At 58.6% G+C, this 24534-nt stretch overlaps 1 protein-coding gene across 1 annotated transcript; it reads left to right on the top strand.

The window, feature by feature from the left end:
* Nucleotides 1-762: 762 nt before the first annotated feature.
* On the top strand, nt 763-23647 carry BLTP3A (bridge-like lipid transfer protein family member 3A). Its single transcript, XM_054176506.1, has 21 exons — nt 763-867; nt 8336-8498; nt 9576-9614; nt 10023-10114; nt 10293-10482; nt 11035-11175; nt 11697-11867; nt 12007-12178; nt 13227-13313; nt 13888-14052; nt 14581-14723; nt 15410-15551; nt 15948-16144; nt 16793-18321; nt 18774-18967; nt 19579-19730; nt 19830-19977; nt 20633-20895; nt 21355-21463; nt 21968-22065; nt 23361-23647. The coding sequence occupies exons 1-21, from the start codon at nt 824-826 to the stop codon at nt 23484-23486; spliced, it is 4365 nt and encodes a 1454-aa protein (XP_054032481.1). The 5' UTR covers nt 763-823; the 3' UTR covers nt 23487-23647.
* Nucleotides 23648-24534: the final 887 nt, after the last annotated feature.

Raw genomic sequence — 24534 nt, 5'->3', positions numbered from 1 at the left:
ACTGACTCAACTCTAACAACAATGCTCAGCTTCCTTCCTAGCATCAGGGCAGGTGGTGCTGGGGGCTTCTCCCAGGCCCTTCAGTTCCTTCAAGGATTTGGCTCTTGATGAGCCATGCAGGTGCCCAGTTCCAGTTGAACTGAAAGAATTTGTTGTGTTTGCACAACCAGCTGCCCTGTGGATGTCTGGCTTCATCAGTTTCAGTCTGCAGAGCCCTCCAACTCATTCCTGGCACACTTGCATCTAAGGTCAAGCTGTGGGAGGGATTTGCATCCTATGAGGAAGCATTTGGTGAGCAGAACTGAGAGCTCCTCTGCTGCACTCTGCTGCGGGTCTCCTGTGCCACTCAGAGGAGAGATTCTTACATCCTGTGAAGGATGTGGTGTCATTGAGACAGGTGTGGTTGGAAGGGACCTCTGGAGATCACCCAGTCCAACCCCCTGCTCCAGCACAGCAGCTTGCCCATGATCACAATCAGCAGGAGGGCTGGAAGCTCTCCAGAGGAGACTCCACAGCCTCTCTGGGCAGCCTGCTCCAGGCCTCCAGCAGCCTCACGCCGAAGAAGTTTCTCCTCCTGGGCTCCGCTTCGTGCCCAGGCAGCAGGCAGGAGCGCTCGGGACCCGCACAGGAGCCTCGCTCACTGCCACCTAGGGCAGGGACGCAGCAGCCTGGCGCCGGGGCCGCTCCCGGCGATGCGCCCCGGGGCCGCCAGGGGGCGCGGCAGCGGGGGGCGGGCGGCGCGCGGGGGCCGGCGGGAGGGGCGGGGCGGGGGGCGGCGGCGGTCGCGATGGGGTCCCGGCGCCCGCGGCCCTGAGCCCGCGGCATGGCCGGCATCATCAAGAAGCAGATCCTGAAGCACCTCTCCCGGTAGGGCAGCGGCGCCCGGGGCCCCTCCGCCTTCTCCCCTCCCTCCCCTGGGTCCGAGCTCGGCAGGGCGCGGGGGGAGGGTCCGGGGCCGCCGCGGGACCTGCCGCGGCAGAGCGCAGGTGGAGACCCCGCTGGGAGCTGCCGGGGCCGGGGAGGGTCTGGGGCCGAGAAGCTGTCGGGCCCCGGCGGGAGGGCTGCGAGCCCGAGGGGACCGAGGAGCGGCCGGGTCTGGAGCGCCGCTGTCTGCCGGCGTGGGGCTGCGGGGCCCGGGAGGGGGTCTGGGGCTCCAGGGGGCTGCGGGACCGAGGGCCTCGAGCTGCAGTGTCCGATAGCCCCCGGGTGTTGGCCATGGGGAGCCCTGCAGGGCCCCTTCGAGCCCCGGGTCGGTGCCCGCCGTGTGCCCGAGCAGCGCCGAGGCCTCCAGCCCGGCCTGGACCTTGGTGCTGCCAGCGCAGGGCAGGGGCTGCCTGTCCCGGGGCGGGGGGCTGCGTTTGCTGACCCCCGGGCTGGGGGCAGGTGAGCCTGGAGAGAGGCTGAGGAGAGAATACAGACAGCAGGAGGGTCTGAGGAGGAGGAGCGCTCTGACACCTGATACGCCCAGCACAGGGACCTGGTTGTCGTTCTGGTTATGTTTTGTTGTCAGTGAAGCTCCTTAAGGGCACCGAAATGTGCCGAGGACAGCAGCAGGGAGGCAGAAAAGAGCTTCAGCAGTGGCTCTGCCACTGCCTGGGGGTTGACCTTGGGCCAGCTGTGGTGCCTCAGTTTCCCAGCCTTGAGAGCAAAGCTACCCTGGAGCTAGCAGCTCTTGTGGCGTCTCCTGGCCAGGGGCATAGCTTCCCTCTGGAAGATCAGGGTGATGTGCACGGAGCAGTGGCACTGAGGATGGAGGTGAGGGCACAGCACTGCACAGAGCGTTATGAGCGGTGGATGACCAAGCCCCTTCCATACTTACTGGTGGTGACGTACAGGTACGGGGCAAGGGGCTTGAAGGGAGCTGTGTGGGGTCAGGAAGGGGGTTAGACCTGGAACTCCTCCCTGAGCCTGGTGGTGAACACTGAGAGGTGTTCAGAAGAATGCCCCCAAAGTGCAGGCAGCCTCCCCAACAAAGTGTCTGTGGCGGTCCTGAGGCACTGGCTGCTCACCACTCAGCTTTCTGGGCACTGCACCAAGCAAAGAGCAGCAGAGCCTGCTGCTCGGTGCACTCCCTGAGGTGAGTTTGTGACACCACAGCTCTGCCTCTCTGTCCCATCCTGCTCAGCCCAGCTGGCTGTGCTGCTCACGGATTCAGCCCTCTTGTCAGGAGGCACTGAAGTGTGTGTGACAGAGAGCAGCTCTTGGTGGAGGCTGGAGGGGAGCTGCTTCCTCTTCCTGGGTACCACCACTCCTAGGAGGAGAGATTTTGTGTGTTCTTAGGGAATCCCAGGCTGGTTTGGGTTGGAAGGGACCTTAAAGCTCATCTAGTCCCACCCCTGCCATGGGCAGGGACCCTCCTGGTAGCTGTGGATAATTCTCCTCAGAGTAACTGCTCCTGCTGCTGCTTTTAGTTCCTGCTGCTTGTTGAGCGCTCTTATCTCGCAGTGCTGCAGCGTGTTCCTGCCCAAAGTGCCTCCTTCCCTCCCCTGACCAGGCTGCCTGTGGTTGTCTCTGCCTTGCGAAGTTCAGGGAGAAGAGGGAGTCAGGGGCAGCAGCTGCTGGCTCCTACCAGCTGGGCTTGAGCCCGTCAGGCGGCTGGGCTGCTCTGGGCTCCCTCTCACATGACTGCTGTGGCTGGTTTGCAGAGCTGCTGCTGGACACAGTGTTGCTGGGAGATGGTTTTTCATTCTGGTTCCCTTTCCTCCAAGGGCCTCAGCTTCTCGCTCCCCGTGGGGCTTGCTTTCAGCTGTGCTCATTTGCCTGCAAGAACTTTGCTGCTGAATCATAGATCTGCTTCCAGTCTGCATCTGAAACCATTCCCTGTTCCTTTGTTGTCTTCATTTGAAGCCATCTCTGCGTGGAGGGGCTGCGTTGGTTCCTTTTCTGTGGGAAACTCGTCAGGAAGGGTCAGGAGAGATCAGGGCAGTGCCAGGGGGTGTTTGGATGAAGCAAGTCAGAGGCCCAAAGGGCTGGCAGTGTCACTTGTGCTGGTCTGCCCAGCTGAGCTTTGCCAGCGCTGGCAGAGCTGAGCTCTGAAGGTGTTTCGGAGGTCTCAGCCTGTGGGGAGCTTGAGCAGCTTCAGTTCCTCGAGCAGAACAGCCCTGAAGACTCTCAGCACTGTCACCATCTGTGCACTTCCCTCCTTTGTCCTATATTTAGCTGGGAAAAAGAAAACCGATTCGGGGCTGAGCTTTGCTGCTTCTGCACTGGGACTCTGCAGCAGCATCAGCCTGGCAGGTCCTGCAGAGGATGTTTACAGCCTCCCATCAGAGCTGGCTGGGACAAAGGCCTCTTCCTCCCTGGCAGGAGCATCAGCTGCTTGCCCTGGGCTTCAGCCTGGAGCTGCCTTCAGCTCTCCAGGCTGCACCACAGAGCAGTGCTTGGTTGGGTTTCCCAGGCTGGAATTACTGGTGGAAGGCCATCACCTTGCTTCAGAATGAACCCAGCGTCACAGAATCACAGCAGAGCAGGGGTTGGAAGGGACCTCTGGAGGTCATCCAGTCCAAGCCCTTGCTAAAGCAGGGCACCCACAGCATCTTGCCCAGGAACACAATAGCCAGAGGGGGTTGGAAGCTTTGAAGGTCAGCAAGTCCAACCATTACCTAACTCTGCCACTGGTGCACCATCTCCCTGAGCACCACATCTGGAGGGCTATTAAATACCCCAGAGATGGCCACTCAGCCCCTGTGCTGTTGGAAGTACTGAGCCAGGCTGTTAGGGACCCACTTTGGGCAGGGGGTGCACACCTGGCAGGATCTGGCATTTCCCTGTTGATCTCCAAACCCAGGGCTGCTGTGCTGCACTTCCCCACAGCCAAGTGTCAGTCTTGGGAGGTGTGCTGCTGGGTGCGAGGTGTTCCTGCCCCTCACTGCTGGAGGGGGCAGCCTGCTGCTCCTGGAGTGTAACCAGGCTGGGGCAGGAGGCAGCTGGGTGTCTCCTCACCTCAGCTGCTGGGCTTTGCAGAGCCAGCTGCTGGGCTTTGCAGAGCCAGCTGCTGGGCTTGTGGAGCCTCTTCACACCAAGGGGACCACAAAAGCGGCTGTAAAGGAGCTGCTCTTCCATCCTCTTACTTCTGCTGGGCTCCCGAGGCCCCTGGCTCCTCTGCAGCTGCTCAGCTGAGGCTGTGATGTCACAGCCTGCTGTGTCTGCAGGCTGCAAACACGAACAGGTGGGGCTGCAGGGCAGCTCCTTTCTGGGGGCTGAGCCTTCTGAGCGTTTCTGCAGATGTTTTTTTCAGGGTTTCTTTTGTAGGGTATCATTTGCCTGGGGCTGAGCCGTGGGAAATTCCCTGGCAGCTGAGAGGGTTTGCATTCCAGATTTCAGAGCATGGGGCAGCTGGCATTTAAACTCTGCTGAGCTTCCACGAGCTGGAAACAGAGCTCCTCAGGAGCTGGGCTCCTGTGCTGCTGGCTCGCTCAGTTTCTCTTCCTTGTCTGCAGCTCGGAGTGCCTCAGTCTGGAGCAGCAGTGTGTGCTCCCCAGTCACACCAAAAGCCTTTCTTCCTGAAAGGGCTTTGTCTGCTCCTGGGTCTTCGAGGCAGCAATTTCTTCCCTCTTTCCCCAGGCTTTGGTCCCTTGCTCAGTTTTATTTCCTCCGTAACTACTTTCAGTTCGTTCTCGGCCATGTGTCCTGCAGTTCAGCTGCTGCTGCTGTCTTCCTTGAAAGTGTTGCTGTGTGGCAGTCCCTGACCTTTTCTTCCAGCAGTCATGAGCCTTTCTCCAAGTAAACATTGCTCCTTGGCTCCTGAGATAAGATTTGGTATGGGGGAAGTGCCCTGTCAGGGAGGCTTCTGGGTCACAGTGTAGGAAGATGCAGATCATTAATCACCCTGCCCAAGAGCAGCCAGGGCTCTGGGGAGGCTTGTGGACAAGCAGCAAATGTGCAGTAGCCAGAGTGAAGGTCTGGGCTTTGGGTTCCATGTCTGTAGATGACACATTTGTGCTCCAAGCAGAAAATCTTCACCTCTCCCCTTGTTGTTACTCCTGCTGGAGCCAAGAGCCTTGTCTCCTGCAGCAGTTTCCTGGGGCTGTGGCTATTCCCTCTTCCTTTCGGGCTGCCCCCTTCCTGCCTGCTTGTCTCAAGTACTTTTCCATCTGCAGCTGACCCTCTGCCAACAGATGATGCAGGTCATTAAGTAAATCAAGGTCGCTGGTGTGCTGCTAATTAGCTCTTGCATCTCATAACCATAGTGACAAAGATACCAATAGCAATCGCTGTGCCTAGCTGCGGTTGTGGCAGACAATGGCCGCTGATTGCTGCAGGAGGAGAAGCTGAGGCACAAGATCTGCTCTGAGCTGGGAAGCTGCTGCTGGGAGGGCTCCTGGAGCAGGTGGCTGCGAGGTAATGAAGAATTTGTGAGCTCCAGCATCTCCTGACTCTGTCTGCTCAGCTGGAGGCAGCGTGGCCTGGCAGCCATGGGCTCACGTTCATTGTGCTAGCCTGGCCCTGCACCAGCAGTCAAACCTGGCCAAGCTACCTCTTGCAGTCAGTGGTGTGTGGCCTCTGGATGCAGAGGCTCCAGCAGTGCCATCGTTCCCTGCTGTGTGGTGCAGCTGGAGGCAGCCTGAGGCTCTGGTGCCTTCCTCTGATGCTGAGGGGAGGCTGCGGCGCAGATGGAGCTCCGAAGCTGAGGGTTTCTGCTCAGCACATCAATCTTCTGGGCCAGACCCCGAGAAGGTTTAAATCACCTGGGTGCTGTTAGCTTATTAGCATCTGAAATCAGGGTTGTGCTGTCAATGAGTGCTTCCATCTGCTGCTGGAGAGCCCCAGCACGAGGGTCAGCCGAGCGAGGGGAAGCAGGCTGCGGGCAGTGGCCTGCAGGGAGTCCCTCCACAAACCCCTGGGCCGAGAGGCTTGACCCAGCAGGATGCCCTTGGCTACAGCTGCTGGAAGAGGCTGGCTTGTGTTTCCTGTTGCCCTGGTTGAGCTTTTGGGTCGCTCCAAGGCTCTCTGTGGCTGCTGGTGGCTGCCGTGGTTGGTTTGGCTGTTGTGCAGCCGATCGGCTTCTGCCTGGCAGGCTCCAGGGAGAAGGGGTGGCAGGGGTGGCGTTAGCCTGGCTGCCTGCAGTGCTGTGCTGTGGGTTCTGCTCATCTGCCTGTGCAGAGATGCAAATCGCCCGTGTGACTGCAGGGACAACTCCACAGGAGAGGGGAAAAGGTTCTCCGGTTCGGCTTTTGTCATGGTAATCCCGGCCGGCTCCGGGGCTGAGCTCTGCTCGGTGGCTAACGTGGGAGCTGCAAACCCCACCCCGCAGCGCAGCCCTGCCCCTGCCTGCTCCCGCAGCCACCATTTCCATTCACTCCTCTCTAAGCCAGCAAGCCCGGCTGCCAAAAGTGTTCCTCTTGATGAGATGAATGAGGGGAGGCTGCCAGCAGGCATCGAAAACTGCCTGCTCCCTGCTTTTGCCTTCCCTGGCGGTGGCCAAAGCAGTTCCTTGCAAGAAGTGAAGCATTTGGCAGCTCTCGGCCCCCCGGGTCGCAGGCAGCCTGCCTCCCACGGGGGCGTGTTTGGTGTGGAGGGCTGGGGTCGCTCCCAGGGCAGAGCCTCGCTGACAGGCGAAGGCTGCACCGGGGGCTGTCTGCTTTGGAAGGCAGAGCTGGTGTCAGGGCTGGGCCTTCGTGTCCACAGCTCACAGCTGCCCCTGTGCCGCCCGCGGGGGCTGTGAGCCTCCTGCAGGGCTGGGGCAGCACTTTGGGTACGCTGAGGGTGCTTCATGAGGAGGATTCTGGCGGTGCCTGCGCTTTGCTGCCCTGTCCTGCAGGGGATTACAGACTCCCTTGGGTTTAGGCAGCTCAGGTTTCATACCTGAGATGATGATCCATAGATGATCCTTGTGGTCCCTTCCAACCCTGAGTGATACTATGATACCTCTGGCTCCAGCAGTGTCCTGTTTCACTGCTGCAGCCTCCTCTGCCCTGTTCCTGGTTTCTCCTGCCCATGTGCACTGAGTGAAGGCAAAGCCCTGCTCCCCCTGTGTGTGCTCTGTGTTAGCAGCTGCCCCTCCTCAACGTGCTGAGCCTGGGATGAGGCTCTGAGACAGCAGAGTTTTGCTCCTTGCTTGGCAAGGGTGAGAAAGCTGCTCTGTGCCTCAGCCTCTCCCCACCTGTAAGCTGATCACTACCCACAGCAGCCTGCACTGTGCCAAGGGCTTTTCTCCTGCCTACCTGTTCTGGTTGTTTTGGTGTCCAGTCCCAGGTGGACATGAGGAGAACAGCTGCCAGCAGAGCTGGTCCTGCAGTGGGAGGCAGTGCTGATGTCCTGGGGGTGTCTGGGCTGATGAGCAGCAGGGGCTGAGCCTGACAGACACCCAGCCCTGCATCTCCCCACCGGAGGAGCAGCTGCTGCAGCACACTCTGGGGTGTTTGGTTTGTGCAGTGTTGGACTTGGCTGCCTTCCTGGGTGTGTTTAAACAGGAGGGCCTCTGGTTCAAGGGAGTGACAGGTTTAAAGTGGATGTGTCAGGCTGGGGTGGTGGCAGGGGTGCCAGAAAGCCACTCTGTAATCAGCTGTCAGGGGTACGTGGGGCTCAGGGGAGGGAGGTGGCAGAAAGGCACAGCCAGCAGCTGGCTCAGGCTCTGCAGTGGCAGGGATCAAGGTAAAAAGCAGCAGCAGGCAACCCCCCAGCTGTTGGTGCCACCCTGGTCTGCCAGGAGCTGCTGCATCAGTAGCACAGGGCTGACATCATTGGCTCCTCACCACCCACCAGACCTGCTCCTAGCAAGGCACTGCAAAGCCTCTTTGGCCCCAGGGAGCTCAGGGCTGCCTGAGCAGCAGCTGCCTGCTGCCTCAGCCTGTGTTCTGCTCCACAGCTGCTGCCACCTCTGGCAGCTTTGCTCTGGTTCCTCCTCTCCTCTCTGCCAGTGGCTCTGCTCAAGCTGCCCTTTGTGCCTTCCACAGAGCAGGAGCTGCTGCAGGGCAAGGAGAGAGGAGGGGCAGTGTGTGACCAGCTGAGCCTGAGCCTGCTGTCTGGGGCTTTCTTCCTGCCCTGCACCACTGTGCAGCGTTAGCAGCAGCTTGGGGGAAAGTGTGGAATAAGCCCTGGCCTCAGGCCTGGGGACAGTGTGTGGCAGGAGATCCCAGAAGGCCTTCAAGCTGATTTTCTGCCCTTGGAAAGCCTTTGCCAAGGCACCAAGCAGATTGTTACACTCAGTTACTCTCTTCAAGGCTCCTCTGGTCTCAGCACCTCCCCTGGGGGTTGTGGACATGGCACCCTGGGACAGGGGCTGGTGGCTGTGGTGGTGCTGGCTTGATGCTTGGACTGGATGATCCTGGAGGCCTTTCCCAGCCCAAACAGTTCTGGGGTTTGGTGCTCTCCAAGTCCCTCTCTTCTCTTGTAGGTTCACCAAGAATCTCTCCCCAGACAAAATCAACCTGAGCACGCTGAAGGGGCAGGGGCAGCTGACCAACCTGGAGCTGGATGAAGAGGTGCTGCAGAATGTGCTGGAGCTGCCCACCTGGCTGGCCATCACTCGAGTCTTCTGCAACAAGGCATCCATCAGGGTGAGCAGAGCAGGCTTCTGGCAGCTTGCTGTGGTTCTCTCCACACATCTCCACAGCCCTGCTCTGGGTGGGAGGTTTGCTGGTGGAACTCACTGAGGTGGCCACTGCAGGTTACAGCAAAGGTCACTCTGCTCCTGAGGGTGGCCAGCAGCAGGTGGTCAGGATGCTGAGAGGAGCACAGGGACAGCCTGCTGTGGTCCTTCCTCACCTTCAGGTGACTGTGAAGCCAGCAGTGAGGTCTTTGCATTTAGCAGCCACTGATGGGTTCCCAGGGGCCTGCCCAGGTTGTGCCTGGACCCACTCACTGAAGGTCCAGAGTGTGCTGTGGCAGGGAATGTCACAGCTTACCCACATCAGCTTCTACCCTGCCTTTCCCTGTGGTGTTGCTGACACTGTGCCTGCCCCTGCACTTCTGCACACTCAGCTCTGGCAAATTCCTTCCTCCTTGTGCTTTGTAGAGCAAAAAATGGTTTGGTTTTTTCAGTTGGTGTGAAATGCCAGATTGCTTAATCTCACTTGGTGCTGCCCACAGTGGCACTGCATGACTGCAGAAGTGTTTGATACAGCCAAGAGACAAACACAGTTCTGCCCTGCCAAGTGCCAGGGGAAGTGAGCCTGCCTCACTCATCTGATCTGCTCTGGTTTTAGACTCAGAGCTGCTTAATTTAGTAACAAATATTTGCTCTCCCTGCTCCCAGAGCTGCAGAGTAAGCCTTGCTGGGAGGATACAAAATGGATCTTTGGGGGTTGTGCACAGGCTTCAGAGGAGTCACCTGACTGCCAGGAGCAGCAGCAGCTGCTTGCAAACTCCTTGAGGACAGGAAGGTTCTCCACAGAGGGCTGTGGCAAACTGGAACTTGACCTGCAGGGTGTCTGTTACTGCTGGTGACACCAGAGATCCCGAGGAGGGCCGGCGGCTGCCCTCGCCGAGCTGGCCTCCAGCACACTGCTGGGCTGCCCCTCTGGGCATTTCTCAGAGAGATGAGGCTCAGACTTTGCCCTCAAATGGTTTGCTGCCGCTTCTCAGACTGCAGAGTGTGGAGATAACTCTTTGTAACCTCAGCTTTATTGTTTCAGATCCAGTGGACAAAGCTGAAAACACATCCAATCTGCCTGGTAATGCTCCCTTCCCTCATCCCTTTCTTCCTCACTGGCTTCAGCCTCTCCTCACTGAGAGGAATTCTGCAAAGGAAGCTGTGAAGTGCATGCTCAGATTTGCACTGACCTAAATCCTCTGAGGCCTTAGCACGTGGGGAAGGGGAAAGTTGTGAGGCTAACCCTGTTTGGTGGTGAGTGAGCTCCCACAGGAGCCACATCCCCTGCAGCATGGGGCTGGCTGGGCACCCAGGGAGGTGCAGGGCAGCCTTGTGCTTGCCTCTGACTCCCACTGCTGGGGGGTTGGCTCTACTGCTGCGAGAGCTCCAACACAAGAGACTCAGAGCTTGGTTATCCCTGCCCCTGGGCCTCAGGGCTGTGCTGGGGTCTGGCTGGAGGGGTCAGCGCTGCTGTGCCCTGTCTCTGCAGTACCTGGACAAGGTGGAGGTGGAGATGCGAACGTGCGAGGAGCCGCGGCCGCCCAACGGACAGTCTCCCATCGCGCTTGCAGCAGGCCAGAGGTCAGCCCCTCAGCCCTGTGGGTCCTTCCTGACACTCTGCTGGGGGCTGCCTGCTCTCAGTGGCTGACCACTGGCCCCTCTGCACTCAGGGCTGAGGGCTGGCACTGCTCAGAGTCCCTCTGTCTGCTGGGCCTCCTGCTGTGGCAGGAGCTGACGTGGAGGGCTCTTCTCTTTGCAGTGAATATGGCTTTGCTGAAAAGGTTGTGGAGGGGATGTTTATTGTCATCAATTCCATCACCATCAAGATTCACTCCAAGGCCTTTCATGCTTCCTTTGAGCTCTGGCAGCTCCAAGGCTACAGTGTCAACCCCAACTGGCAGCAGAGTGACCTGCGGCTCACCCGCATTACTGACCCCCAGAGAGGAGAGGTGAGGACCTGTCCGGGTTTCCCCTCCTAGTGCATGTAGGAGAGCAGCCCTTGTGCTGCCCTGGCCCTCTGGGACAGTGAAGCTGCTTTCTGAGCTCTCACAGTGGTGGTAGGGAGCAGTGAACTTGCTGCTGTTTGCTGGAGCAGGGTTGCTGGGAGCTGACTTGTGCTCAGAGCTTTCTCTGAGCTCCTCTCACCTGAAAGAATGCAGCTGGAGCAGCTTTCACAGAATGGTTTGGGTTGGAAGGGACCTCAGAGATCATCTACTCCAACCTATTCCAGAGTCTCACCACCCTGGTGCTGAAGGATGTCTTCCTCAGATCCAATCTAACCCTCCTCTGCCTCAGCTTCAAACCATTCCCCCTTGTCCTGTCCCCAGTGCCATTGTGGACTGTCTGGGTTTAAACTCGGTGTGAGATGTAACCTGGGAGATGATTTTGGCTTTGCACTGAAGATCACAGAAGTGTCCTGAGTGGTGTTCTGGAGCCTTGCTCCACTGCTGCCCTGCTGAGCAGTTCCTGAGGGTCTCTGCACTCCTGTGCCCCTCTGCTAGGTTCTGACGTTCAAGGAGCTGACCTGGCAGACGCTGCGGATAGAAGCAGATGCCACTGACAATGGTGACCAGGATCCTGTCACTACTCCTCTGAGACTCATCACCAACCAGGGGAGGATCCAGATCTCTCTCAAGAGGAGGGTGAGAGCTTCCTCCTCACTTTGTAGGGGACAGGCTCACTGCCTGGTACACTGCTGCAGGTCTGCTGTGTTCCTCAGCAGCCATTCATTTCCTGCACAGATGTGGAGCCCAAGCTGCTCTCCCTCTGTGGTGCCTGCTGGAGGCAGCTGTGTTCTGCCACATGTCAGAGCAGTGTATTTCCCAGGGCAGGGTATTGTGTGGAGCAAGCATGTCCCAAGCTGTCACCTCTTTACAGGGAAATGGAGGCCTGGGAGCCTTATTTTCAGCTGTCAGTGGGAATGTGGTAAAAAAAGTTTAAGCCCTCCTTTTATTCTGCATTTTCAAGCAGTGAGCAGTTTGCCTCCTGCCAAGGAAGGGCTCTGGCTGCTCTCCTTCTCAGAGGAGGTTGTGTGGATGTCCAGCCCCTGAGTTAGCTTCTCAGAGGAGAGTCAGAGCAGCAGCTGCTGCTTCAGCCTCTGTGTTCTGCAGAAGGCATGGGTTTGGCTGCAGTTCTTGAAGCCCCTGGCTCCTTGCTGTTTCAGACCAAAGACTGCAATGTGGTGGCATCTAAGCTGATGTTTCTCCTCGATGACCTGCTCTGGGTGCTGACAGACTCCCAGCTGAAAGCAATGATGAAATATGCAGAGTCCCTGAGTGAGGCCATGGAGAAGTCTGCCCAGCAGAGGAAAAGTTTGGCACCAGAGTCTGCCCAGGTGAGCCAGCTGGGGTTTGGGTGTTGGCTCTGCCTGTGGCACCCGGCCCTGGCTCCCGGCGCATGTCCTGGCTGGGAGCTGGCGCGAGCCGGCAGCCTGTCCTGTTCACCCTCCCCTCAGCTGCCCCCTGTCTCTGCAGGTCACACCACCTGCCCCCAGCACCCAGCAGTCCTGGTCGCAGCCCCTGGGGGCCAGCCCCAGCAGCATTGGGCAGTACTTTGAGCAGCATGACATGAAGGAGTCCTCCTACCACCTGCTCATCTCCCGCCTCGACCTGCACCTCTGCGACGACAGCCACGCGCGGGGCCCCGGTACCGGCCAGCGCCCCACACCCGGCCCCGGGGAGGGCACTGGCCCCTGGCAGGGCATTGGCCCCTGGGGAGCCAGCAGCTGCTGCTCAGGCTGATGCAGGGATCAGTGCTGTGTCTGAACTGGTGCTGGAAGATCATTCTCGTCCCTGGGGGACAGCCCTGGGCAAGTCCCTCAGGGGCTGCGGCTGCCTGTGGCCTAGTTGCAGTGACAGAGGATATGCTGTAGGAACAGACTGGTGCTGAGCAGTGGCAGGGAGGGTGGTGGCTCACACTGCCTCTGACAGTGCTCAGGACACAGCATGGCTGCCAGGATGCCCCCTCCCTGGAGGTGTTCCAGGCCAGGCTGGATGAGGCCTTGAGCAGCCTGGGCTGGTGGGAGGGGTCTCTGCCCATGGCAGGGGTTTGGAGCTGGCTGATCCTGAAGGTCCCTTCCAGCCCAAACCATTCTGTGGTTCTGTGACTCCTTGCCCCCTTGCACTGACCATTCCCTGCATACCTGTTCTTCTCAAGCGAGGCTTTGCTCATTAGTGTCTGGGTTATTGCTGCCTCCCCCCTGCTCAGCTCCAAGTGCTTTCTGCTCTGAGGCAAATGTACTGCCCCCAGCACAGACAGCCCTGACCCAAGGTGTACTGTTTGTCCTTAGACATCTTCCCTTTACAAAGGTAAAACTCAGTCTCCTGCCCACATCTGGCACTGTTCCAGGTGGTTTTGATCTGGTCTGTCACTTTTTCCTGCGCTCAGTTTCCTTGGCTTCATTTCTCTGGCCCTGCCAGCAGGTGTTGGAAACTCAGTGCTGGCTCTTGTGGGGAGAGGAAACTGGTAGGGTCCTGGGAAGTGATGGGATCCTGCCTTCTGCCTTTGAGATGCTGGCTCTGGTTCTTACAGTAGGAACTGTTGGCCTCTCACTTGGAGTTGTCCTTTTCTTTGCCTAGGACAAGTTCTTGAATGATCCTGGCCAAGGTGACAATCAAAGCCACATTGTTGTGAACTCTGGATCAGACTGGGATTGCAGAGCTGTTCATGGCTTCCTTTGTTCTGTTTTCCACAGGTACTCTGAAGCATGGGATGCTAGGAGGTGCCATTCAGCTGACCTTCAGGAGGATGGCTTTTGACTATTACCCCTTCCACAGAGCAGGTAGGCAGCCTGTGGCCTCCCAGCATGAGCAGGGGGATAGAGAAGAATCTGAAGGACAGTGATGCTGTATGGCTGCAGGCAGGACTGGAAGGAAGGCTCCACAGAGGGCCTCACAGGAAGGGTTACTCTAATATTCAGCTGTCAGTGGATGCCTGACAGGCTGCTGGCAGAGCAGAGTACAAAGAGAGGAGCAGGTTAGTGTCAGGTGTAAAGAATAAAGCTGAAACTTTCCAGTTGCTTAAGCTCTGGATCTGGTTCTCACACCTGCCTGGTTGGTCCGGAGGGGGTACAGGGTGTGTGCCAGGAGAAAATCTCTTTGTGGTGAATTGAAGAGTGAAGGAGAAGTGACCTTGGTCTTCCCAGCACTTGGATGTGGGACACTGGCTGGCAGGGCCAGTTCTGTCGTGTGGAAGCCTGAACTTGTGCCACAAGCACTTAGTGTGCTGCAGATTGCAGGTGCCAGGTGTGCTACCAGAGGGGAGCTGCACAGGTCTGGGCACCTTTGAGGGGCACAGGAGGGTTCTGTGTATCCAGGAACCTGTTTTCCAAAGCCAGGATGTTTGCTTTCACACAGGAGATGCCTGCAAACATTGGGTGAGGTACAGTGAAGCAATGGAGACGAGGGGACAGTGGGCCAGGAAGCTGGTCAGTGACTTTCAAAGCAAGATTGAGAAGCTGTATGAAGAAGCAGACCCTGCACTTGCCAGGACTCCACCTTCCCCCTTCAGAAGGAAGCCAGGTAACGATGTCTGAGCAGCCTCCTGGCAAAGCAGGAGGTGGGAAGGGTTCTGTCCCACCCAGCACTAGCTGATCCAGCAGCTGGTTTGTTGGTGCAGAAATTCACAGCACAGTAAAAGCCATCAACATGATGGCAAAGGGAAGTGGTGATCCCGCTGGAATAATGCTGCAGGCATGGGCAGGCTGCTGTGGGCCCTTCCTGGCATTACTTAGTGAGTTTTGAAGGGATAAATACTGAAAGTTTGGCTGCAGAGTCACAGAATGGCTTGAAGGGAGCTCCAGAGATGATCTCATGCACCCCCCTGCTGAAGGAGGTTCTCCTGGGTGAAGCCTTCCCTTGCTGCAGAGCAGCCTCAGCTTCCCCAGGGCTCTTCCCTCAGGACTTTTCCTTGCCTGGCTGTGCCCCTCTGCTGCTAACGCCAGGGCTCTGATCCTGCTCTGCAGGCACATCCCTGTGGGTGCTGATGGTGAAGCTCACTGCGGAAGAGGGCAGTGAACCCCAGCTGGTTCTGCTTTTCCATCTCCACAGATACTCTGCTGAGCCCTCAGAAGGGTGCCTCAGAGAGAGGCTGTGCCCCCCCCAGCAGCCTGCCGCGGCTCCGGCACCCTCCCTGGAGCCGCCTGCGCTCCAGCTGCCTGCTGGTTCGAGTGGATGACTTGGATGTTCACCAGGTGGGGATCTGGGCTGTGGCTGGACAGGGGCCTTTCATTTTGGACAAGGAGCCTCATCTGACCTGCTGCCAGCCAGGGCAGGCAGAATGCTGCCAGAGCAGCCAGTGCTGCTGTGCTGCATGGGAGACTCCTCAGCCGCTCCTGAACTGCTGCTGATGCTCATGGCCAGGGCAAGCTGCAGGGTCAACCACCGAGCTCCTGTGTCCACATCTGAGTTTACCTCAAGAGTTAGGCATTTGAGAAGTTCATGAGGATGTGGCTTGTGACAGGGGAGCACTAAGCCTTCCTTCATTCTCTGCCTCAGAGAGCATCACCAGCCTGGCTCAGGCTGTGTGCCCTTTCACCCTGCAAGCACTGCAGGGGCATGACTAGCAGCAGGCCCTGCAGTGGGCTGGGCAGCATCTGTTAGTCTGGCAGGCAGCTGCAGTAGATTTCAGCTGTGTTTGTTCAGTCACCTAATTCTAGTTGTCCTGGCTCTTCCTAGCAGTGACAGGAGACATAAGGAACTAAATTCCCTCAAAGGAGAGGAGCTGACAGTTTTAGCAGGTAGAAAAGGTTTTGTTTTCACTTGGAAGCAGAGTGTGATGTGTGAAGGAGGTGGATTGAGCAGGGGAGACTGCAGGGATACTGGGACACTTGGTTTGCCCCAATCCAGGTTCAGCACAGCTGCATGCTCTTGTTTTCAGGTTTCTACAGCTGGGCAGCAAAGCAAGAAACCTTCCACCTTGCTCTCCTGTAGCAGGAAGCTCTTCAAGCTCCCTGATCAGGTCTCTGCCATCCATATTGAGTTCACAGAGTATTACTTCCCAGACAATCAGGACTTTCCAGGTAATACACCAAGGTCAGCAGCTTCTCAGAGCTTCTCAGCCCCCAGTTCCTCAGGAGTGTTGCCCTGTTACACATTCTCTGCCTCTTCATTTTTGTTTAGTTTTCTGATGTTTGCCTTTCTTTCCTGTTTGGGAGGGGGTCAGGGGTGGTGTGGTGCAAAATGTGGAGGCAAAGCTGTGCTTGCAAAAGAACTGATCCAGGGATATACTGAGGGAGCTGCTGTGTCTGCTCAGCTCTTGGGGTTCTGCCTGCCTGGTCAGCGCTGGAGCAGGGCTGCAGGGTGCTGTGCAGACGACTTGCTGTGGGTCCCAGCACACCTTGGTCCCCCTGAGCTGCAGACCACCCGAGGTTCCTTTTCTGCCGTTACTGATCTGTCTCAACTCCCTTTCATTGCAGTTCCATGCCCAAACCTGTATGTACAGCTGAATGGCTTGATGCTCACCTTGGACACAGCAAGTGTGCTCTGGATAAACCTCTTCTGTCTGGATCTGTACCGCAGCTTGGAGCAGTTCAAAGCCATCTACAGGCACCTGGAGGACTCAGGCAAGCAGGATGAGCACATCGACGTGCGGCTGGACGGCTTCCGGCTGAAGGTGCTCTGCTTCCCTCCCTCCCTGCCAGGCTGGAGCTGGGGTCTGGAAGGGGACAACAAAACCTGTCCCCTTCTCAGACTTTCTTCTGTCCACCTCTTATGTTGAGCTCTGTTTTGATCTGTGGGCAGTAAAGGAAGTGCTTGAGTCCTAGCCCAGGATGGGCAAGGCAGTGTTTATCAAACACTTTCAGGGGGGAACTGATGCTTCAGGGAGGCACAAGTTGTTTTCTGGCCTTCGGCACTGTGCTGTTCCCAGTGGTGCTGTGTGCTGCGCTGGTGTCTCGTGGTGTTAGTCATTGACTGCCCCTCTCAGCAGTCATGGGGAGGTTTAAAGGCCTGAAAACACAGCAAGGCCTTGCAGAGAAGGATCAAAGTGAATGCTGGAAGTTGAGCTGCTGCCTAAGCCATGGGTGGTAAAAGAGCCTAAAGTCAAAGCAGTCCAAATGCCTTCCTGGCTGATCCCTCTTCCTGAGGTGTTTTCAGGCAGGGATAAGCTGAGCCTAGATCAGCTCCTGGGCTTTTAGATCAGACCAGGAGTTCTCAGGTGGTTGTGTGTTCCACAGGTGACCTCCCCTGCGAAGGGCCAGGTTGGGGCTCTGTGAGGTTCCACCCTCGCTGCTCTACCTGCAATGTCTGTCTCCCCCTGCAGCTCAGCATCCCCGTGGAGAAGAAGGTGGCCGAGCACCGGGACCGGCCGCGGGCGCTCTGCGTCCGCCTGGCGGAGGTGGCTGCCACCAACACGCGGCACGCGCCCGGCTGCGGCTGCCGCCAGCTCCAGAGCCTCTTCCGGAGGTTCGCCGGCTCCGAGTTCTTCCACTCCAGCTACAGCAGGTTCCCCAGGGCTGGGGACAGCTTCAGCCTGCTCCACAGCCTCTTCCTGCGCCACGCCTACGAGGTGGAGGAGAGGCCTGGGCGGCCTGCAGGCTCTCCCCAGCTTGCGCACAGAGCCTCTGCCTCTGCGGATCTCTGGTCTGTGAATTTCACCGAGCTGTCCCTGGACTTCGAGGGGGCTGAGAGCTCCAAGGGCAGAGCCCTGAGCTTCATTGACCCTTTTCCCCTCTCCCTATGGGCCTGCTTCCCCAGGAGATGGGGGCAAGCTCAGACAGCCAAGCAGCAGGAGCTGGCTGCCTCCGAGTTGAGAATGAAGCCTTCTGCCAGCTTCAGCAATCACTCCCAGGGCAAGAACCTTTCCAGAGAGCAGGGCGGGTGTCAGAGGTCAAAGACTGACCAGGACCTGAAGAACATCTACAAGGTGCCCGAGACAATGGGTGTCTTGGGAGAATCTGAGGCTGCTGCTGGGGTGGATGAGCAGGAGCTGGCAGCCTCTGCTGCCGTCCATGTGCTCGTGGCCTCAGATGTTCACGTCAGAGTGCGGCTCAACCACTACCAGTACCTGGTGCTGCTCAGGATGAAAGAAGTTCTGCAGGCACTGCAGGAGCAGCTGGCCCAGGATACCCAGGAGGTCACTGGCTCTCCTTTAGACCCCATGTCTGCTTGTGTAGGTGTGGTGCTCCACAGTGCTGAAGTGGCCCTGCTCATGAACCCCGCACCAGGGCCTGTGCTGGAGCCCAGGTCCCTTGACTCGGACACAACCAGCCTGATCGACTCGGAGCTGTCCCCTTCAGACAGCAAGGAGGGGCTGGCAGCTGAAGAGAAGGAGCTGAAGTCAGAGACCAGTTCAGAGAAGGGACTGTGCAGCCCCCTGGGGGTCCCAGAGAACAGTGGCACCAGCGTGAGTAGTGTCCCTCTGGAGGGGCTTCCCAGATCGGCAAGTGATGGAGCTCTGGGTGCAGCTCCGTGCAGTAAGAGCGTAGAGGAGAAAGGTTTGATAGAGGAAGCACATGAAGCTGTGGAAGCCCTGGTTGCACAGAAGCCAGCAGAGACCAGCAGCCATCCTCAGAGCCCTCCTGCCCTCCCTTCTAGCCCCAGCTCAGACACACAGCCCTCGGGCAGGGCAAGCGCCGCTCTCAATGGGCAGGCAGAGCTCATGCCTCTGAAGAGCTTAGAGGTGGACTTGTCCAGTGCCCTGCACATCACCAAGGATGCCACAAAGGAAGCTCTGCACGTGACCATGGACCTCACCAAAGAGGCCATGTCTATAACAAAAGATGCTCTGAGCCTGAGCCGGGAGAAGATGACTTCCACCATGCAGAAAATGCTCTCCCTGCCCCCAGCCAAGTGAGTGAACATCCTCCTGTGGCTCTAGCTGCAGCAAAGCTGCTGGGACAGGAGGGAAATGTAGGCCAGCTGCTCCCCTTCCTGCCATGTCACTGGTGTGAGAGAGAGCTCTTCATCTCCTGGGGGTGGTCAAAGTGCACCAGAGTCTGACTTGCAGGTGCTCAGAGTCCAGCCCAGAATCAGTACAATCACAGAATTCTGGAAGGGACCCTCCCTGTCCAACCCCTCTGCAGGCAGCAGGGACACCCCCAGCTAGCTCAGGCTGCCCAGGGCCACATCCAGTCTGATCTTGAATGTCTCCAGGGATGTGGCCTCCACCACCTGCTTGGGCAGCCTGTTCTGGTGTCTCCCCACCCTCACCGTGCAGAGCTCCCTGCTGATGCCAGCCTGGACCTGCCCTGCTGCAGCTGGCCTGGGGGTGAAGCTGTTTGCCTTGGCCTCTGTTCTTGCAGGGACCCTGTGCCCAGAGCTGAAGAAGGAGCAGGGACCCCGGGAGGGGGCGGGGGCGGCCGCATGCGTTTCTTCATGAGGAGGACCTCATCCCAGCACTCCTTCGACGCGCCCTGGGCGGACGGGGCCGGCGCCGAGGACGGGCTCTCGGTGGACAGCGACGGCAGCGACAGCTTTGTGCTGCTGACCGACTCCGGTGAGCGGCGCCGGCCGGGGCCGGGGCCGGGGCCGGGGCCGGCTCCCGCCGCGGGCAGCTGCTCCGAGCTGGGCTGGGGTGCAGCCCACTTGCCTCGTGAAGGCCAGGAGCAGTTCACCCCCAGTGTCTCTCTGGGCTTGGACAGATTCCTGCCCTTAGGGGCAGGGGGGAATCAAGTCCTTGGGCTGCACTAGAGCAGGGACTGCGGCTGCCTGCAGCAGGGTCGGGGCGTGGAGGGAAGCGTTGGGAAGGATTTTGCTGGCCGGTGGTTAAGCCCTGGCCCAGGCTGCCCAGAGAAGTGGTGGAGTCCCCATCCCTGGAGGGCTTTCAGAGTTGTAGATGTGGTGCTGAAGGCCATGGTCTACTGGTGGACTTGGCAATGCTGGGTTGATAGTTGGACCCAATGACCTTGGAGGTCTTTTCCATCCTTCCTGATTCTCTGGCTGGTTGGAGCTGGGGTGCACTGAGCTTGACTTCAGCTCTCCGTGGCTCAGGCTTCCCTGAGGAGCTGCTGCAGGCTGCTGGCCATGAGACTCAGGCAGATTCTGAGAAGAGTGCTGCTGAAAACCAGGAAAAGGAACAAGCTCAAGTTGTTGTTCCTTCCATTTCAGAGCCCAGCCTGGACCCTCTTCCCTCAGGGCATCTTCCCCAGGTCCCCAGTGGCACGGGCAGCAGAGCAAGCTTGGTGGGTGAGGAGGAGGGGGCAGTGTCTCCTGAAGTGAGCAGCTCGACTTCACAGAGCGAAGACCCCAGCCTTCAGCTGGTCAGTTCTGTCTCTCCTCACTCTGGCTCCCAGGGAATCTGGAAGCAAATCCCATGGGAATGTTTGTTTTACTGAGTGACTTGTCTCTGCCTGTTCCAGGTGTCTGTCCTGGTGCTGAAGATGAAGGAGGTGAGCTGTGGGATCGAGGCTCAAGGTGATGATTTGTCTGTGGCTGTGCAAGTGATGGATGTGACTCCAGAGCAGCTGAGCAACGTTGGCATGTGGCAGTACCTGCGTGGCTACCTGGGTGAGGCACGGGAGTCTGCTGGGCTCAGGGAATAGTCCGTTGCAGCTTGGACTGCAGCAGTGGCATGCAGTGTGGGTAGGGTGGAATGTGACTTGTGGGGGGAACACGACTGTCAGGGCCCTTCTTGCTGTCAGGGGTTTCCCAGATGCCTGCCCTGCCAAGCGCTGTGGGGCCCAGAGATCCTTGCTGGGCTTTTGAGCTGGGGGGGCATGAAACAAATGAAGAGTGAATGAAGTGATCTGGGAAACCCCTGAAGCCGTTCCTGCCTGGGCTGGGGGGAGCTGTCCCTGCCTGTGGCAGGGGGTTGGACCTGGATGATCTGAAAGCCAAAGGGACAACAACCCAGCGGCTGCAGCGCCAGCAGGGGCTGCGTTGGGACCGCTCCCGCCGGCTGCAGCTCCGCCTGTGGCCACGAGAGGGCGATGTGGGACGAGGAGTGCCGGGCCGGGAGGGAAAGGTCGCCCCGGAGCCTGCCCTGGGCAGCTGCTGCGTCTGCAGAGCCAGGGCTGGTTCCGAGGCGTGCCGAGGGGGTGAGAGGGAGGGATGGGGCTGGGGGCTGCCGCAGCCCGGCCGTGGTGTGAGTTCCTGCAGCCTCGCTTCACCTCGGCGATGGCTTCAGGCTGGCACCTCCTGCAATGAGCTCTCTGTCCTGCAGCTGCGGGGCCGGAGCAGCCTGCAGCCCCCGAGGCCGGCAGGAGGCAGCCGGCTGTGTGCCTGCGCTTCGAGCTGGGCCCTGCCGCTGCCCTGCGCTCGCCGCTCGCCCTCCAGAACGGCTTCCTGCAGCTGCTGCTCCACACCTACACTGCAGAGCTCCTCATGTCCTTCCTCACCAACCTGGGCCCCTTCCTGGAGGATGAAATAGTTCCAGAGGTGATCCCCATGGAGATAGAAGTTGTGGATGCCAAAATCACCTTGAAGGTTGGTGTGTGGGGAACCAGAGCCTGCCCCCAGCGTGGCAGCCCAGGCAGAGCTCGCTTGCAAGGCCCTTCTTTGGAAGGGATGCTGTGGGGTTGCTGCAAGCTTCTGCAGAGGTCCTGTTTGCCTGGCACTGTTCTGCTTTGCTTCTAAAAAAGGGCTGAAGGAGTTGCAGTGCAAGTGTTGAGTGATCAGGTGGTGGAGAAATGGGAGCCTGATGTTCTCTCCCCAGCTTTGCTGCTGAGCTGCTTGGCAGTCAAGGGGAAGAGCTGAACTCCTCTGTGCTGCTGTGGGGTGGGAAATAGTTGACCTCTTCTGTAGGGAGTTCCAGATGAAAGCCACGAGGTGAGGGCAGGCTGGTTAGGAGGGGGCCAGCTGCCATCTCTGCTGTGCAGGCTGGGGCAGGGAGAAGCCTCTGCCAGAGCTGGCACCCAGTGCATCTCTGCTGTGTTTGTCCTGCAGGATGACAGCCCCCAGCTGTACCCAACCTCCCCTGGCCCTGTCCCTGTCACCCTGGCAGTGGACCACGTCGTGGTGAGGCGCAGGGACGATGGAGTCTTCTACCTGACAGGTCAGCAGCAGACTTGGGGTTTGGGGTCCTCTGCCCTGCTCCCCCCAGGCTGTACTGGAGGCTGCTGTGCTCTGCCTGGAACTGAGCCATGATGGTGGCTGGGCTGGGATGTGAGCAGGCCTCCCTCTGCGCTGCAGGCACGGAGTGCATCTGTCTGCAGCACAGCACCCAGGCCCTGGGGCTCTCTGGGTGCTCCTGTTCCTGCCTCCCTGCTTCTTGCTGCTCCTGTTGCTTTGTTTGCACAGCACACTTGGTACCTGGGGCAGAACAGGTTCATACCTGAACTGCCAGCTTGAATGCATGCCTGATCCTTCCTTCAGCTCATACAGGACAGATTGCTGCTTCTGCCCTTCCTTTAGCTCCTCCATTGGCAGTGGGAGTGAGAGGAGCTGGTTGCCTCCTCAAAAAGAGGGGAAAAGGGGAAAAAAAAGGCTAAAAGTGAAAGGTTTTTATTGCTGTGTTTGTTACTGTCCCCTCCTGAATGCTTTCTGTGCTTCTTTGCAGCTCCCCCAGGGCAGGGCTCACCAAAGCAGGAGGAACCTGTGTCAGCTCTTCAGGAGCAAAAGGCTCCTCTGGAGAGTGTCTCAGCAGCAGCCCTGCAGGTGAGTCACTGCTGCCTGCTCTGCACAGCTGGGGCTGGCAGCAGGCTGGGCAGTGGAGTCTTCTGTCTTGGTTTGCAGGCCCTGGCAGGGGAGGTGTGCAGCAGGGGGGAGAGCACACAGCAGCCTGCACCTCCTCTGCAGGCACTCTGAGGAGCAGGGCTGCCTGGCCCAGGGGAAGCTCTCTTGCTCCCTTTCTGAAGTCTGTTGCTTGTTCTGATTGGCTTCACCCCCACCCCCCAGGTGTCCTTTTCTGTGTTAGAAAAGGGCAGATTGAGACAGGAGAGGAGGAGGAAATTCTTCAGGGGGAGGGTGGAGAGCCTCTGGCACAGGTTGCCCAGGGAGGCTGTGGCTGTCCCCTCCCTGGAGGTGCTCAGGGCCAGGCTGGTGTCCCATGGAGGTGTCCCTGCCCATGGCAGGGGCTTGGAGCTGGATGATCTCTGAGGTCCCTTCCAGCCCAACCCAGTCTGTGAATTCATGAAAAGCAGCAGTCAGGAGGTTCCCACAGACAGAGCTCTTTTGCCATGGAGCTTCAAGGTGCTCAGTTTCTGCTGTTTGCCCTCTCTTTGCTTTCCAGTTCCCTGTGCCTGCAGTTCATGTCCAGCTTATGTTGAAAAACAAACTGCAGATTCCAAACCACAGCCTGGAGCTGTGCTGGGCAGGCTGAGCTCCTGCTGTGCAGAACACAGGCTAAGGAGCCCAGCTGTGGAACTGGCCTGGCACCCTGGAATCCGTTCTGCAGTTGCTGAATCACCTCACTTCCCTTCTCCACTCAGTGCAGAGACTTTCCTCTTCTCCCCATTCACAGCATCTCAGGAAACAGGGCCCTGACCAGGAGCAGCACAGCAGCTTAGCTCAGGTTTGCTTTCTGGGGTTACTGGACAGGAAGAGAGGCAGAATTCCTGAGTGAAAATATTTGAGAGCCCAAGGAAAACTGTTCCTGTGCCAGGGAGCTGCAGGGGCATCTCCCTGAGGAGAGCATCACTGTGGTCATGGAGGCAGGGGATAGGAATGCCAGGAATCTGCTTGCAGCTGGCACCTTACTTGGGGCAGCTCTGTGGAGGTGCCTCAGGACCCCTTGCTAAGAATGCAGGTCAGAGCCAAGGGTTTCTTCAGCCAGAATCAGCTTAGCTGCTCTGGGGGCAGCCTTGCCCCCTGCAAGGCACCAGGGGGCAGTTTGATTCCAGTGAGCTCTGTGGCACAGACTGGAGCTCATCCCTTTGAGCAGATCAGAGTGGTTGGCTCTGCCCTGCTGCTGCCTTTTGGGAAGTGCTGCTCTGACTTTTCTCTGCTTGTAGCTGAAGGAAGTGCCAGAGCTGCAGAGGGAGCTGCAGACCCTGAAGATGGCCCTTGCAGAAGCCAACCTGGACAGGGCTCGCCTGCTGCAGGAGGTCAGGAAGTACAATCCCCTCTTCCAGCTCTGATGCTGCAGGGGCAGGCTGCAGCTGCTCAGGAGGAGTGGAGACCACTACCAGCACTACAGCAGCCAGTTTGATCCTGTGGCTGCTGCATGGAACAGCCTCCTGGAGCCTGCTGACCTCAGCATGGAGACAGCTGGGATGGGAAAGGAGCTTGCACGAGGGCGAAGGGAGGCAGGGGAGGAGCGAGGAGGAGCTGCCTGTCTGCAGCCACTCTCCTCTGTCCTGGCACTGTGGTGCTGCCTCTGTCACTGAAGCAGGGCAGTGCTCAGCCTGCAGCCAAGGACAGAATTGAGGCAGCCAGCCAGGGGTGCTCCTGTGCCTGCTCTCCCTCCCTATGTGCAGCCAGGAGTGCTGCCTGCCTTAGGTGGGGTGCAGGGGTGGCCTTCACTTGCAGTCACCGCATGGCCTGGAACTGGGGGGGTCTGGGTGGGTGTCCAGCTTCATCTCAGCCAGCTTGGGAAGTGAGCAAAGGGCAGGAGTGGGCTGGGCTGTGGAGCTGCTTTGCTGTCAGCTCCTGCCTGCTCCCTCCCAGGGCTGCAGGCTGAGCAGAGCTGGGGCCAGGTTGTTTGCAGCCCATTCCTCACTCCCCCAGCTACAGGCAGCTGCTTTGGGTGGGGAGTGGAAGCCCTTCCATGCTCTGAAACAAAGCCCAGGGCACACATCTCCCCCCTCACCCTTAACAAAGTTTACTGCTTAGAACATTTTATTTAAGGACTTTCTGTGTTGTGATGAGAGCCAACCTCCCCTTGCTGCACCCAGCACAGCTTTACCCTGGGGGAGAGCACCTGCCTCAGCAGCTCCTGCCTGGAAGGATGCTGACAGGGCCCTGCTGTGTGCAGCTGGAGACAGCAGTGGAAGCTGCTGCAGTTGTTTCCACTCCTGCAGTTATTGGTTCTATGAACCTTGACATGAAATTAAACTTGTTAACCTCCTTCCAGGCTCAGGCTTTAGTTCTTCTCCACAAAGCTGGCTCTGGGCAGTGGGGACTGCAGATGATGCTAAGGGGACAGCACTGCCCCAGGCAAGTGGAAGCTTCAGGAAGAGGTTGGGG

The sequence above is a fragment of the Dryobates pubescens genome, chromosome 35, assembly GCF_014839835.1.
Source record: "Dryobates pubescens isolate bDryPub1 chromosome 35, bDryPub1.pri, whole genome shotgun sequence".
NCBI lineage: Eukaryota > Metazoa > Chordata > Aves > Piciformes > Picidae > Dryobates > Dryobates pubescens.
This window is presented reverse-complemented; position numbering and strand designations above follow the sequence as displayed.

Coding starts and splice junctions, on each gene's coding strand:
- BLTP3A (XM_054176506.1), top strand. CDS start 824: ATGGCCGGCATCATCAAGAAGCAGATCCTGAAGCACCTCTCCCG. Junction 15,552..15,947: donor AGACAATCAGGACTTTCCAG/GTAATACACCAA, acceptor CTTTCATTGCAG/TTCCATGCCCAAACCTGTAT. Junction 19,978..20,632: donor GTACCTGCGTGGCTACCTGG/GTGAGGCACGGG, acceptor TCTGTCCTGCAG/CTGCGGGGCCGGAGCAGCCT.